The 16,587-nt window shown below is 46.0% G+C and overlaps 1 protein-coding gene across 1 annotated transcript; it reads right to left on the reverse strand.

The window, feature by feature from the left end:
* Nucleotides 1-9,388: 9,388 nt before the first annotated feature.
* Nucleotides 9,389-15,304, reverse strand: Gdf9 (growth differentiation factor 9). Its single transcript, XM_008849331.1, has 2 exons — nt 14,908-15,304; nt 9,389-10,311 (listed from the first exon to the last, which is right to left on the reverse strand). The coding sequence occupies exons 1-2, from the start codon at nt 15,302-15,304 to the stop codon at nt 9,389-9,391; spliced, it is 1,320 nt and encodes a 439-aa protein (XP_008847553.1).
* Between the last annotated feature and the right edge of the window lie 1,283 nt (nt 15,305-16,587).

Here is a 16,587-nt window from a genome sequence, read left to right on the forward strand (position 1 = left end):
AATCAGCCTGCCTCTGCCTCCCGAGTGCTGGGATTAAAGGCATGTGCCACCAAGCCAGGCTGCTTTTTATTTATTGTTATTGTGCGTGTGCTGGTGTATGTGTGAAGGTCAGAGGACAACTTCAGAGAGTGGGTTCTATTCTTTTACCTTTAGGGGGTTAAACTCAAGGTGTCAGGCTTGCACAGCTTGCATTTTTACCAGCTGAGACAGCTTGCTGGCCCATGAATACCATATATATATATATATAAGCGTGTATTGCCTACATGTAGGTAAGTGCACCCGTGTCCTGCAATGCCTGCGGAGGACAGAAGAGGCTGTCGGATCCCCTGGAACTGGAGTTACTGCCATGTGGGTGCTGGGATTCGAACCCGGATCTTCTACAAGAACAACCAGTGTTCTTAGCCGCTGAGCCATCTCTCCAGCCCCATGAATACCATATTTAATGCTGGGATTCTAGGCGAGCATGATGTGCTTGACTTTTTTTTTGAATCTGTGTTCTAGAACTCAGGTCCTTGTGCATGCAAAGCAGCGACTTTCCTGAGCCCGGCCCCTGGCTCTATGCTGTCACTGTCTTTGCAGATGTTATTGAAGGGGCGGGGATATGGGGCTCCTCCTCGTCACTTTTTCCTTTCGTTTTTCTTTCTGTTAAATTTGTTTTTATTGAATTTTTGTGTTTTTCTTTCAGAACAACTCAATCTTAATCATCTTTATATCCCCTTTCCCACTGGCATCTCCCATAGCAGCCCCTACCCACTGGAGTTCATACATTCTGTCATCTGTGTTAAGGCCTATTGTGTCAAATTAGTGTCCCCAGACGTTCCTCAGCAAAAGTTTACCCACTGAGGTCCAGTCAGCCTATCTGGAGTCCCTCCCTTTAGGAGGATCAGCTCTTCCTCACCCAGCAGTAATTGGTTATCAATGTTTCTTCAGCTAAGGTTGGGGTCTGCTGTCCGCTTCCCCAGTTCTATGTTGGGCTTTTGTCTTGTGTACTTGAGTGGGACTTGTGTATGCTGACACCATTGCTGTAGGCTCATATGAGTAGGGTCCAGGGAGCTTGTAGGACTATTTTCTATCCCGTCATGCACCTCCTCCCTGGCTCTTTACAATCTTTCCGTCTCCTCTTCCGAAATGCTCCCTGAGCCCTGGGTGGGTGAAGTTAATGTAGGTCCTGTGCAAGGACCAGCGTTTTGCCTCCTCTTATTCTCTGCACTTGGCCATGTATGACCTCGTGTGTTCCTAGCTCCTGCCCCACTTCTTACAATGCCTGTAAGCTTGCATTGCCTCAGCTTAATTCTAGAAATTCAAATCTAACATGAGATGCTTCAGCCTTCCTTCAGCCCACTTGTGTTGTTCCACCCGAAGTGCCTTTCTCCATTGATGGGAATCAAAGTGACAAAGGAAGGGCTCCTTTTCTGGGAGGCGACACAGTGTTACCGGGGCTGAGAGCATCACACTCTGTTCTACACCGTGCATGGCGCCTGGCTGACAGTCAGTGTTCAATCACTATTTATTCAATGAGCTAATTGTTTCTGAGAAGGCCAAGAAGACGGCCAGGCGCAAGCTGTACACACTGCCTGTCTCAGCAGTCCCACAGAAAGACACCAGCACCAAACAGGTTTGTAAATGACTATGCTGTTCAGAAAGCTTATTCTTAAAATAATAGGTGCTTAAAATGCACTGTTGACCCTGATCCGTATCTCTAATCACTCGGTTCTTTGACATAAATTGCATTATGTACTGAGGCAGGACAAAGGTTACTATGTCAGGCCATCTGTACAATTCCTACTCTTGGGCCAGGGAGATGGCTCAGCAGACAAAGGTACCTGCTGCCAAGCCTGACAGGATATGATTTTAAACCCACCCTCCCCTACAAATAATTGTTTAAAATTTTTCCTTTCAGCATTATTGTGTGTACAGGGTTCACTCCTATCTCTGGTCTCAGGCGTGTTCTGTGGGTCATGGGACATACTTCCCGGGGATGAAGGAATGACTAACTGGTTTAGGAAGGTTCGCTGTCACTAGAGAAGCTGTTTGACCTGTCCACTCTGGTAACGGTGAGGTGTCTCCTCCTTTGTTTTGAGACAGGGTCTCACTGTATATCCCTAGCCAGTCTACTCACTATGTAGATCAGGCTGGCCCCGAACCCTGATATCCACCTGCTTCTCCCTCCTGAGTGCTGGGATTAAAGGTGCTGCCATGTGCAGCCTAGTATTTTCCTTTACTTTAGAGAGCAGTGAATGGGTAAAGCAGTGTTTTGCTATTATCTCCATCCAACCTGTCTCTGACCCTAAGAAATATTTGGGGGACTGGCATCTTCTAAAGGTATTTTTGATGTTCAGTTGAGTGTGGTGGCACATGTATGTAACCTTAGCATTTGCAAGGTAGAGGCAGGAGGATTAGGAAGTCAAGGCTATCCTTTGCTATATAGTCAGTTCTGTGCCATCCTGGGCTACATGAAATCCTGTCTCAAAAACAAAACAAAACAAAACAAAAACAATAAAACAGATCTCAGCTCTGCCAGGACCTTTCATGCCACTGCCTTTCCCAGACCTGCCTTGATCAATCCATCTCTCAACTCTCAGCAAAGTTTCCTTGTACAATAGACAGTGATTAACCCATAAACCCACAACTGGCCAGTGTGCAGAGAATAAGAGGCTGCAGAATGCTTATCCCCGAGTAGGGCCTCTGCCTCCCAGGGCTCAGGGATCATTGTAGAAGAGGAGGCGGAAAGATTGTAAGAACCAGAGGTGGTGGATATTTCCCAGACAGCTGGGCAGTTACTCACATGACCTCACAGCAATGGTGACAGCATGCACAAGTCCCATGCAAGCTCAAACCAGACAAACTTCTAGCAGAGACGTGGGGAAGTGGGTAAGAAACCCCAACCCTCCCTGAGGAACTATTGACAACAGATGGCTGCTGGGAGGGAGAGAGCCAATCTCTTTCAAGGATGTGATTCTTGGTAGGTTAACCAGGTTCCAGTGGATGGACACACACTGAAGGACATTTGGGGACACAAATTAGACTCTGTAAGCCTTAATATATACATACACACACACACACACACACAAACCTCACCATCACCAGAGTGGACAGGTCAAACAGCTTCTCTTGTGACAGTGAAACTTCTTAAACCAGTTGTACGGTCATCCCTTCATCCCCGGGAAGTGTGTCCCACGACCCACAGAACATACCTGAGACTAGAGATATAAAATGTGTATATAAAGGCCGGGCGTGGTGGCTCACGCTTTAATTCCAGCACTCGGAAGGCAGAGGCAGGCTGATCCTCTGTGAGTTTGAGGCCAGCCTGGTCTACAGAGTGAGTTCTAGGACAGCTGGGGCTATAGGGAGACCCTGTCTCAAAAAGAACAACAACAACAAAAAGTGTATATAAAATGGAACAAATTAAATTGGAGGGGGGAGGGGATCTAAATACCCTCAAAATATATTGTATGAAAATCACAAAAATTCAATAAAAGAAAATAAAAATATCTTAATGTCACTTTTTCATTTCATATATGGTTTTGCCTACAAAATTAAAAATTAAAGTTGCCTTTTAAAAAATTTATAGATGCCAAGTTCCTCTAGGCAAGCATTTCCCTTTTTTCTTTCTGTATAGCTGAATCCTTCCTCCTTCTCCCCACAAAAGAGCAGCTTTATCCTTCCCACAGGCTCGGAACAGGTTTTGAACCAAGAGATGACAGCTGCCTTTGCAGCTGACTAGCAAAACACAAAGCATTCACACAACAGGGCAGTGGATGGACGCTGATAAAGAGCAGGAAACTCTGAGCTGAAGGTAACAGCAGCCCCAACGTGCCCGTGGTTCCTCTGCATTCTGGGGCCATCTATTTTACGGGACTGCCTATCTCATCTGGACTAAATACCAAAGCTCAATGCATCCATTTAAGGTAGACACAGCGTCCTCCTTGAATTTCCAGATTTGAATCACTGCTGTCCTTTCTCATTTATTTTCTAAAGTTGCAGCTTTTGTAAGAGAAACTGAAGAATATGGTGGTGGGTGGTGAGAGACTGCCATGTGATATGATTTACATGCCCCAGATTTACAAAACAATTCTATTTTTTTTTTTTTTTGGTCTTTTTGAGACAGGGTCTCTCTGTAGCCCCATCTGGCCTGGAACTCACTATATAGACCAGGCTGGCCTTGAACTCAGAGATCCACCTGCCCTGCCTCCCAAGTGCTGGGACTAAAGGTGTGTGCCACCATGTCCGGCCTAAATCAATTCTATTTTTGTTATTGCTTTGAAATAAGGTCTCATGTAGAGCAGGTTGACCTCAAATTCACTACATAGCCTAGCTAGCATAATCTTGAACTTCTGGTCTTCCTGCCTCTACGTCCTAAGCGCTGGGGTTACAGTTATGTGCCACCATGCCCGGCTCCAAAATTTAGTGCCAAGATTACAGCCTCTCAATGCATCATTACTTGGCTGGACAGCAAACATTCAAAAAAGTTAGATTTTAAAAACTTTAACAAGTTTCATTTTTCTACTCCTAAACTTTGGCAATGATGCTAAATCCCCAACTTTTATCAAAACTGCACCTTTCTAGCACTGGCAAAAAAAAGAAGGGGGGAAGGGAACCCTTCAGATGTTATACTGCATTGCACACTTGGCCACAGTACAAGGCTATGCAAAAAAATAAAAACCAAGGCAAGCGAGATGGCTCAGCAGGTAAGAGTGCTTGCTACCAGGCCTGAGGACCTGAGTTCTATCTCTAGGACCCACATAGTGGAAGGAGAGAATCGACTCTCTTAAATTGTCCTCTGACCCCCACTTTTAAGCCATGCCACATGCATGCATGCATCTGTGCATACATACCCACATGAGAAAAATGTAATAAAAATTCAAAAACTGGGCTGAGGCAGAAGATTTTGAGTTGTAGGCTAGCCTGAGCTACATGAGGCCTTGTCTCAAAAAACCCAATACATTGAAAATATTGTGCTGAAATAAGACAAAAGAACAAATATTGGATGAGTACACATGTCAGAGACACCCAGAAGAGACCAGTTCAGAGACCACAAGGATGGTCTTTGCTAGGGCAGCAGGGAAGGGAGAAACGGAGTTGTCACTTAATGAATAAAGTTTGTTTGGGCTGATGGCAAAGTTCCAGGGATGGTGTTGGTGGGACAATAGTGTGAATGGACTTACAGCTGCTGATCCTTATGCTTAAATATGGATAAAATAGTAAGCTGTTATGTCATTATGTATTTCAGTACACAAGATGAAAACAGAGCCAGCAGTACAGCTCTAGCAGACCCTCAAACGGATAGAGAGATACTACACAGTTGGGCATGTACAGATAGATCGGAAAGAAGGCTCAGTGATTAAGAGTGTTTGCTGCTCTCCCTGGGGATCCGAGTTCAGCTTCCATCACCCACATGAGGCAGCTCACAACTGCCTATAACTCCAACTCCAGGGAATCCATGGCCTCTGGCCTCCAAGGGCACCTGAATTCACATGCACACATCCATGTTTAGACATACACACACAATTAAAATAAAATGTTTAAGAGTGAGATGGGGTTGGAGAGATGGCTCAGCAGTTAAAGAGCACTGACTGCTCTCCCAGAGGACCCGGGTTCAATTCCCAGCACTCACACAATAGCTATCATTTATATCTCCAGTTCCAGGGGATCCAATGCCCTCTTCTTTTTTAATATTTTATTATTTTTATTTTATGTATTGTCTGCACGTATGTGAGTGCACTCCTGTCATGCAATGCTGTGGAGGTCAAAAGAGGAACTGGAGTTAAGGACAGTTTGTAGCCACCATGTAGGTGCTGGGAATCAAATCCGGGTCCTCTGCAAGAGCAGTCAGTGCTCTTAACCACTGAGCCATCTCTCCAGCCCCTCAATGCCCTCTTCTAACCTCGGCATTGCAGGACATGAGTGTACTCACATACAAGCAGGCAATATACTCATACACATAAAAATTAAAAGAGTGAGAGCAAGAGAGCGAAAGAGAAGCCGGGCTTGGTAGTGCACGCCTTTAATTCCAGCACTCAGGAGGCAGCAGTAGGCAGGTAGAGCTCCAAGTTTGAGGCAACCTGGTCTACATAGTGAGCTCTAGGCTAGTCAAGGCTACAGGATGAGATCCTCTCTTCTCAAAAAATTAAACACCCCACAAAAAAGAGTGGAGAGAGAGAGAGAGAGAGAGAGAGAGAGAGAGAGATCCATCTGAGCACTTCTACTCCAAGGTTCAAGAGAAATGAAACAGATGTCTATTTGTGCTATTATTCACAATAGCAAAACAAAGAGGAATGCTTAAAATCTTTATCAAAAAGAGACAAAAATGTGGTATAGTCAGGGCTGGAAGGATGACTCAGTGGCTAGGAGCACTGGCTGTTCTTGCAGAGGACCTAGGTTCAGTTCCCAGCACCTAGATCATGGCTAATAGCACATAACTCTAGTTCCAGGGGATCTGACACCCTTTGCTAGCCTCTGCGGCATTACATGCATGGGTGCACTAACATGTATGCAAGCAAAACATGTAAAAAGCAAAAACATAAAATTTTTAAAATGTGGTATATCACCGGGCATGGTGGTGCACGCCTTTAATCCCAGCACTCAGGAGGCAGAGGCAGGCAGATCTCTATGAGTTCAAGACCAGCCTGGTGTACATAGTGAGTTCCAGGCCAACTGGGCTACAGGGAGACCCTGTCTGAAAAAAAAAAAAAAGACCAAAAAAATGTGGTACAGTCCTAAGTACTATTCACCCACTAGAAAATGAAGTGCTGATACATGTTACATAAAGGTGAACCTTGAGGACATGCCAAGTCTAGATCCACCTAGCTTGTTTCCAATGCAAGCACAAAGCAAGACATCCTATGGACAGGGTAATGGTGGTTTAGGGCTGAACCTCTGTGACTCTAGTGAAAATACTATAAAAAGCCAGGAGTGGTGGTGCATGCCTTTAATCCCAGCACTCGAAAGAGAGAGGCAGGTGGGATTGCTGAATTCAAGTCCAGCCTGGTCTACATAGTGAGTGCCAGGCCAGCTGGGCTATAGGAGACGCTGTCTCAAAAAGAAAAAATCCCACAAAAATCCTTAGCCCCTCATAAGGCCAGTCAGGAACAGGACAATCACCGGCAATGTTATTTAGTGGACGCAATTCCAAGCCCACCGAGAAGTCCAAATGTAGACTGAGGGAAACTGGCAAAAAGGAGAAAATAAACCCCAAACGTCCCTGGCTTCTTTCCATAAGGTCAGAAGTTGTTACATACAGTGAAAATGCAGTTTGATATATGTATTCTTATATATGTATTCCCCCATATATACACAGGCTTGTGCATTTAAATATATTTTTCCATTTAGTAACCTCTTTATAGTTAAATTAAAAACTCAGGGATAGCCGGGCATGATGGCACACGCCTGTAGTCCCAGCACTTGGGAGGCAGAGGCAGGTGATCTCTGAGTTCAAGGCCAGCCTGGTCTACATAGTGAGTTCCAGGACAGCTGGGGCTATAGAGACCCTGTCTCAAAAAGAAAAAAAAAAAAACCTGGGGGTGGAAGGCCGGCATGGTGGCACACACCTGTAATCCCAGCACTCAGGAGGCAGAGGCAGGTGGATCTGCTGGCTTCCAAGTTGCTATGTAGTCAAAGATGACCTTGAAAACTCCTGATCCTCCTGTGTCCACCTCCTGAATGTTGGGGTTACAGTTGTGCACCACCATGCCTGGTTTACATAGCACTGGGACTTAAACTTATGTCCTCCTGTATGCTAGGCAAGTACCTACAAATTGAGCTACAGCCCCAGACCCCCTCTGACATCCAGTTTCTCCTCCCTCCCCGCTCCCTTTTCAATTTCTCCAGGGTCTCTTCTGGAGTTATGAGCCAAGAGCTTCACCACCTCAGATTTGCCTTTATCCAAACCCACATCGCCCTCCATTTGCTCTAAGACCCTGGAAAGCTACCACAGGGCTTGGCCTTAGCCTCCCATGCTATGGCTCTGCTGCAGTCGCTCCTCTCAAGTGGTCCGATCTGGTTCAGCATTTAGTTTGGAGCCAGGTTTGTCAGGGACAGCTGTATGGAGACCCTGAAGGCTGTTCTTTAATCTCTACACGTGCACTGGAGCACACAAGTGCCCCCACACATTGATAAAAATTATAAGATCTTTATACACATAGCTGTCATCTCACACCAGAGAGTCGAAGCAGGAGAAATTAGGACTCTAAGGCAACCTAGGGGCTATACAGTGAATTTGAGCTAGCCTGGAATATGTGAGACCCTGTTTCAAACAACAAAAACTCCCCCAGAAAACAAAAAAACTTGGAACATATTATCAAAGTACATTGCATAAAGTTGTGAAAGAACTTAAAAAGTTTTTTTAAAAGGGGCTGGAGAGATTGCTCAATAGTTAAGAATGTACCACTCTTACACTGAGGACCCAAGTTTGGCTCCCAGCACCCATGTCTGGTGGTTCACAACCACCTGTAAGTCTAGCTTCAGAGGCTCTAACATCCTCCATGGGCACCTGCACACACAGGTACATAACACCTTCCTTACACACAAATAAAATCTTTAAAAAGTAAAATACATATTTAAAAACCCAAAACTTGAACATAGCTTTTCTTAGAAAAATCAGTAAGGCAGTTTCTCTTAAATGAATGGGACAAGTGTTATACCATTAATTATGAATAAAATTAACATTGTAACCCAGTCCCACGCAGAGACGACCTTGGCCACCCCAACTGTACTATGACAGTCTTCACCAGGATTCAGTATCAAAGTCAGAAAACTCAGTGGTTAAGAGCACTAATTGCTCTTGCAGAGGACCTGGGTTCAGTTCCCAGCCACATTGTGACTAACAATCGTCTGTTAACTCCCGTTCCAGGGTATCTAACACCCTCTTCTGACCTCTGTAGGCATTGCATGACCATGGGTGCACTCACATGCAGGCAAAACACTCATACACATAAAATTTTTAAAAAGAGCTACAATCAAGCCACAGCTTGACATGCCTCCTCTCTCAAATCAGCACATAAGTGATATTTAATTGAACACACACAATTTATGCCATTGACAAGGATTTATTTTTCTAGTACATAAAACTACAGCACTCTGAAGTGTCCACAGCTACAATTCTACCTAAGTCGTACACTAGTAAGTTTTTTCTATCAAAAATAACACTGGTGTGAAGAGGAAAAAAGAAAGCTCTTCCAAGTAATTATATGTCACTGAGTTTGGAAGAAAGGCTTAGTGCCAATGACCGGTGTGTCCTTTATACCCTTAGATGCCACACAGAAAGTGTTCCCCCTCCTCAATGTGCTTTAAGTGACACTGAGATTTGTCACGTGAAGCTCTCCCCAGGCACAGTAGGGCCAAGCACGCACTTTGCCAAACAGCTCAAGGTGCTGGTGTGGAGGACCCTGTGCTAACGACAGGTGCACCTAGTAGCTATCATGTCTTCATATTCTTTGTAAGCAATGGAGCCGTCGGGCTCAATGGTCAGCACACTCAAGGGGCTGTATTTGCCGGGCACACATGAAGGCCTTGGCACCGAGGGGTCTAGCTTCTCGTAGATGATGTTCTGGACCATGGTGTGCACTGGAGAGCCATACCGATGCCTGACCGCCCTGGGACAGTCCCCTTTGCAGTAACGAGGGTTATACCTGTGTGGGGCCACGATCCAATTGTCCCATTTGAGCTGACTAAAGCTGAGTCTAAAATCATGGAGTTCACACTCATTTTGGGGAAAAAGAAACTGTTTGAAGTATTCGCTGAGATTGAAGGAAGGTGTAAGAGGCTTCTTCGATTCCAAATTGATGGTTTCCTGCCCTCTCCGGTGCCTGGCAGATCTTTCAACCTCTGTGGCTTCTTCCACAGGATGGGCTACGCTTCTGTCTTGGTCGGGTCCCTGTGAGGGCCTCCTGGTAGGATAAAGAGAATGCCAGCTATGATAGGCCTGAGCACTAGTGTCGTTCAGATACAGGATGAGCGAGGGAGACACTGTCAGAGGCATGTTAAAAGCACCATCCTGTGGGGCCTGGTCTTTCGTGCATGTAAAATTGACAGACATGTGAATGCTTCTCTCGCTGGAGACCACCAGAGGCTGAAGGAGGGAGGTCACGTCGATTTCAATCCATCTGTGGTTCTTCAAGGTAAATGAGTAGGGTGCTCTTGGGGGGCCCTTTCCAGAAGACAGGGGCTCCTTTATCATCAGGTCACACACACAGGTAACGGCAGAAGGAAAAGCAACCGGGCTGTTCAGAGTGTACAACAAGACTGACTTTAGTAAGTGTTCCATGGCGGTCACCCGATCCAGGTTAAACAGCAGGTCCATGACTGGGAGGGCTCCTGCAAAGAAAAAACAGCCCCAGTAAGCAGTGCTTGCAAGCAAGCCTGAGGTTATAGAAAGTCAGATGGAGAAACTGGTACTACACAACAGGAATTTTCCCTTCTCTTCCCTCCACTTCCTTAAGCTTCAAAACAAAGGGAGGAAGAGAGCAGCAGTGGTCAAGACCACTGACTGCTCTTGCAGAAGACCAGGGTTGGGTTTCCAGCATCCATATGGCAGCTAACATGCATAGCTCTAGTTCCAGGGGATCCGACACTCTCTTCTGGCCTCTGGACATTGTACGACATGGGTGTACTTACATATATGCGGGCAAAACACCCAAACATAATATAAAAAATAGAAATTTTATAAAAGAAAATACAGGAGGCTGGGGATGTAGCTCAGTGGCAGAGCTCCTCACAAGGCCCTGGGTTCAATGCCTTGAGTTGGTTAGGAGGCGTGTACTTGTAATCCCTGCACGTCAGAGGGAGAGGCTCACTTCCAGCCTAGTTATATAGTGATACTGCCGCAAAGAGAGACCACACACACACACACAGCTGACTTGGTGGCACATGCCTGTAATCCCAGCACTTCGGAGGCAGGAGGATTGGGTATTCAAGGCCATCTTTGGCTACACAGCAAGTTTGAGGTCACTGTGGGCTATGAGACCCTCTCTCTCAAAAAGCACCCACCCCTAAAAAAAGGTCAGGTGTGGTGGCTTAAACCTGTAACCCTAGAACTTGGAAGGGTGAGGCAAGAAAAATAGAGTTTGAGGCAAGACTGAGCTTTTTTGAGACTATCTCAAAAAGAAACTGCTGGGTGTGGTGGCACACACCTTTAGTCACAGCACTCAGGAGGCAGAGGCTGGCAGATCTGAGTTCAAGGTAAGGATGCTTACTGCCAAACCTGATGACCTGAGTTTGATTCCCAGAATATACATGGCAGAAATGGAGAACCAACTCCCTAAAGTTGTTCTCTAACTTCCATATGTGCACATCCCCATTCCATGCACTAAGTTTTTGAAATGAAAAATACCAAATCTAATATATATACACATAAATATATATACACACATATAGACATACACACACGTATGTATAATTGGTACTATAATTCCCAGCACCCACAAATGGACATTTGAAATTTTTTTATTTTAAAATTAATATATGTGAATTGTATAAAACAATGGATTTATTATGACATTTCCACACATATGTACAAAGTATGTTAATCATACTCATCCTCTAATCCCTTGCTTCCCTCACATCCCCAATACTGGTCACCAGTGAATATTTTATCTCTAAAGCCTAGTGATCTCAAGTCCTCTCCTCACAGAGGTCATCCAGGATCAAAGGGACCAATGTTTCCATCACAGCAGTCACCCACCTCCTCCAGGGGTAGAGGCCCAATTCAAGGAGACCTTAGCTCTAAGTCTAGTCCATATGATTGTGGTTGGTGATTTTTTTTGGGGTGGGGGCGTCGGTGCTGAACCACCTTTTCCTGGGCCAGGCCACAAGGGTCTCACTAGGGAAAGTTTTCACAAAAAGAAATCTACAAAGTCCCCAAAGCTGGTCTCTTATCAAGAACACCTGCCTAAGGACGGCCCGCAGGTGATGGAAGACAAATCTGATCACCCTATCTGCCCATACTTCCAAAAAGGGCCACTGTCATATGAAGACCCCTGTGCCTTCCTACCCAGGCTGAAGAAGCTCTCTGACCTAGTGGCCATGTATCCTGTGACCCAGGTATGGCCACTGTAAGGCGGTCAGTGACACACCCTCCTCTTCCTTCACCTCTCCCATTTGGGAGCCAGAGCTGTGATTAGTTACTGGTGCGCAGTCTTCTGATCCAGCCCCAAAGCCCTTCAAGACCCTACCTTGCCCTGCTCCCCAGTTGTCTCCAGAACCTTCTTCCCCTCCACCAAATGACTGCTCGACAGGAACTTGGGTGCTGTTTCTTGTGCATCTGTCCAATGCTCCCCAGTATTGACCTCCATTCCAGAGAGCCTTGGAGCAGTCTCTTGCCCTCTAGCTGCTTGTTTTGTTCTATGTGAAACTCCAGGGTTTTTAGGCTCTGAGCAAACCATGCTGTCTGGCCTTGTGGTCAGGGTTGGGTGACTGGCACAGAGCTCCTCCCTGGATGGCCCCCTGCTGTGGGATGTGGTAGCTTCTGTTAGAAGCATGACCCCTTACCTCTGAAAAAAAAAAATTTGACTGTGCAGGTCAGTCTAAATGCTCTAGATTGAAAACAGACTATGAGGGGGCTACTGTAAAACACAATCTGGGCTGGGCATGGTGCCGCATGCCTTTGATCCCAGCACCCGGGAGGCAGAGGCAGGCGTATCTCTGAGTTCAAGGACAGCCTGGTCTACATCGTGAGTTCCAGGGCAGCTGGGGCTACAGGGAGACCCTGTCTCAAAAAGACCAAAAAAAATAATAATACAATCTGGGAGTGAAGGCGCTTTTAAACAGCCACAACTGCCCTGTGCGGACACTACAGTTTTCTTTACATAGGGAACTAGAGGATATAGTTTGTGGAGTTTTAAAAAGATAAATTTTTTTTTTGGTCTTTTTGAGACAGGGTCTCCCTGTAATCCCAGCTGTCCTGGAACTATGTAGACCAGGCTGGCCTTGAACTCAGAGATCCACCTGCCTCTGCCTCCTGGGTGCTGGGATTAAAAGTGTGCACCACCATGCCCAGAAAATAAAATTTTTAAGAATTTAAAATTTTTGTGTATGAGTGTATTGCCTGCACATATTTGAGTGCATCAGTGTTGTGCAATGCCTGCAGAAGTCAGAAGAGGGCATCAGATCCCCTGGAACTGGACAGCTGTCAGGTCCTGGGAACTGAACCCAGGTCCTCTGCAAGAGCAGCTAGTGCTCTTAACCACTGAGCCATCTCTTTAGCCCCTAAATTTTTAAAAAATTTTAGTGTATGTGTGTGTCTGTGCTTCTATGTGTACATACGGAGGTTGGAAGACACCTCCTATGAGTCAATTCTCACCTTCCATCATGTGGGACCCAGCAATTGAGTTCAGGTTGTCAGGCTTGGTGGCAGGTGCCTTCACCCAGTGAATCATCTGGCCAGCCCTAGTTTAAGTGATGCTTCTCTCTCCTACACACTAAATACTCCCATTGTTGATTAACACTTTAAGTTGTGTTTTGTTGGTGCTGGGGATCATATTCTGGGCTTCATGAATACAAAGCATGAACTCTACCACTGAGCCACACCCCAGCCATTGCTACTCTGTCTTGGTAAAGACCCATTGTGCCAGTTGGAGACAAACTTTAGTCTCACAGAAAAACACGAGGGAAATATCCCATTTAACACAGCCTATCACTGTCGAAAAAAGAGGTTTCAGCACAATTCCAGGCCAACAGCATGGTAGAATAGGAAGCAACGCTAACCTTCGCCAGCACTTTCCTTGGCCTTTAAGCACATTAAGTCTCCTTTAGCCTTAAAATACTGAGCCGGTGTGGTATCACGTGCCTGTAATCCCAGCACTGGAACAGCTGAGGCAAAAGAGTCACTGCAAGGTGAGGCCAGTCTAGGCCACAGTATGAGATTGTCTCAAAAGCCAAAACAAAATAAAAACCTATCAGACTAATCTGTTAACTAATGATGGCATTAGAAACTACAATTGGTGCCAGGGCCAGCACTGATTCAATAGTAGAATGCTTGTCTAGCATGTGGGAGGCCCTGGGTTTGATCCTTAGTACCGCCAGAGAAAGAATTCAAGAACTTGAAAAAAAAAAAAAATCAAGCACCACGGGGCTGGAGAGATGGCTCAGCAGTTAAGCGCACTGACTATTTTGCAGAGGACCCGGGTTCGATTCCCAGCACCCACATGGTGGCTACAAACCATCCTTAACTCCAGGTTCCAGGGTAATCCAAAACCCTCTTGTGACCTCTGCGGCATTGCAGGACACAGGTGCACTCACATGCATGCAGGCAATACATTCATATAAAAAATAAAAATATTTAAAAGAAAAATCAAGCATCAATTTTGTTTCAGTTGGATCCTGAGTAGCATGCAAAATAAAACACATTTCAAAGCATGAAAGCTAGAGAGCCCTACATGATGGTGTAACCTGTGTCTTGGCTACACATGAGGCTGCAGCAGAGTTTGAGGACAGCCTAGGCTACATAGTGAGACCCTGTCTAAAACACACACACACACACACACACACACACACACACACACACACAAAATTCCAGCTCCTTTCTGTAACAGAAATATAAAGCTTGCTGGGCATGGTGGGTACATATCTTTAATCCCAGCACTTGGGAGACAAAGGCAGACAGATCTTTCCAGTTCCAGACCAGCCTGGTCTATATAGGGAGTTCCAGGCCAGCTTGGTCTATATAGTGAGTTCTAGGCCAGACAGGGCCACAAAGAGGCCGTCTCAAAAGAGAACGAAGCCGGGTATGGTGGCACATGCCTTTAATCTCAGCATTCAGGAGGCAAAGGCAGGTCAATCTCTGTGAGTTGGAGGCCAACCTGGTCTACACAGCGAGTGCCAGGCCAGCTGGGGCTACAGGGAGACCCTGTCTCAAAAAGACCAGAAAATAAACTATCACCTTCCCTGCACCTCATTCACCATCTACTCGCGCACCTGTCATGTGGCCTCCTGGAGCCTGCTCGTGCTGGCCGCAGGGGCTGAAGAGCCGAACAGTGTTGTAGAGGTGACTTCTGGTGGGTTTAGGAATGCCCTCCTTGGTGGCATACGTCTTGTAGAGCTTCTTCATGTAGTACAAAGCTCTGGAGTCGGGCTGCAGCTTGGGGGCCTCAGCTCGCCTGTCAGACAGGACCTTGAAGAGAGGTGGCAGGAGGCTGGATCTGTCTGTTCCATCTCCAGGCAGCAGCAAGGGCCAAGGGTCTGCCTCAGATTCCAACTCTGAACTAGCTGCAATCTGAGCTTCTCCCCTAGAAGCCTGAGAGCCCAGGCTAGTGAAAAAGCACAGCCAGGCAGAACAGCAAAACCAGAGCAGGAATTTGCTGGAAAGTGCCATGGCTTGGGAGAACTAAGGAAGAGAGCATTTCCCCACAACCAGTCTTCTTCCTGAAGGCCCGGGAGGCCCTGGTTTGGTCTCTTAAATAAAATGTAGGTGTGCGCTCGACTAGTTTCACTGCTGCAGGTCGTTCTTATCAGCTCTACAGCAGTCAGCTGAGGGCATCTTTGGCTCCAGTAAAGTTCATTAGATTTCTTGGCTTATTTAGCCTCTTTCCCTCCTTTTCCCCTGACATTTTCTTAAAACCTACCCAGTTATCACTACCCTAACAGACTGGTTATATAGCTGAACTCTTAAGAGAAAACAGGAATTCTAAAATAAAACCTTTTAAGGCTGGGGAAGTAACTGGAAATACCAGGTTTGCTTTTTTCTTGATTCATCTACCCCACCCCACTTCCAGGTGCTTAGAATAAGTGATTATTTACCACATGATTCTGGGACAGAGAGATAAAAATCACAGTTGGTATGCAAATTTCAGAGCACCCGTTAGGCTGTTCAGCTGGCTTAGTATGGGAGCTGTAAAGTTGGCATGATGCAACAGTCACTTGCAATGTGTTTTTTTTGTTTGTTGTCTTTTTGAGACAGGGCCTCCCTGTAGCTGCAGCTGGCCTGGATTCGCTATGGAGACCAGGCCGGCCTTGAACTCAGAGATCTGCCTGCCTCTGCCTCCCGAGTGCTGGGATTACAGCTGTGCACCACCACTATGGCCAGTGATTTATTTTAAATCATCCTTATAATGTGTGTGTCTGTGTGTATGTGCACATGAGTGCAGGTGCCGGAGAGGAAGCCAGAGGCAGCATCGGATCTCCCAGGGGGTGGAGCTACAGATCTAGCCAACCTGGTCTACATAGTGAGTTCCAGGCCTTCTGAGGCTACAGGGAGACCCTGTCTCAAAAATCCAAAAGAAAAAAGAAAAAAAGGAACAACAACAAAAAAAGGAACATTACCTTTAACCTTGCCAATTACAATCTGCCTGGCTGGCAAGATAGTTCAGAAGTAAAAGCACTTGCTGCCAAGTCTGACGACCTGAGTTCAATCCCTGGGACCTACGTGGTAGGAGAGAGTTGACTCTCACAGGTTGCCCTCTGACTTCCACTCACATGTGCCATCCACTCCCTCTCCACCCCGTAAGAATAAATGTAAATTTTAAAATATTTTAACTAATGTGACTGCAGTGCCCTCAGAGGTCAGAAATGACAGATCCTTCTGGAACAAGAGTTATAAGTGGTTATAAGCACTCCTCCCAAGTGGGCTTGGAACCAAACTCTGGTCCTGTGGAAGAG

The sequence above is a fragment of the Nannospalax galili genome, unplaced genomic scaffold (assembly GCF_000622305.1).
Source record: "Nannospalax galili isolate Female #2095 unplaced genomic scaffold, S.galili_v1.0 scaffold424, whole genome shotgun sequence".
Classification (NCBI taxonomy): Eukaryota; Metazoa; Chordata; class Mammalia; order Rodentia; family Spalacidae; genus Nannospalax; species Nannospalax galili.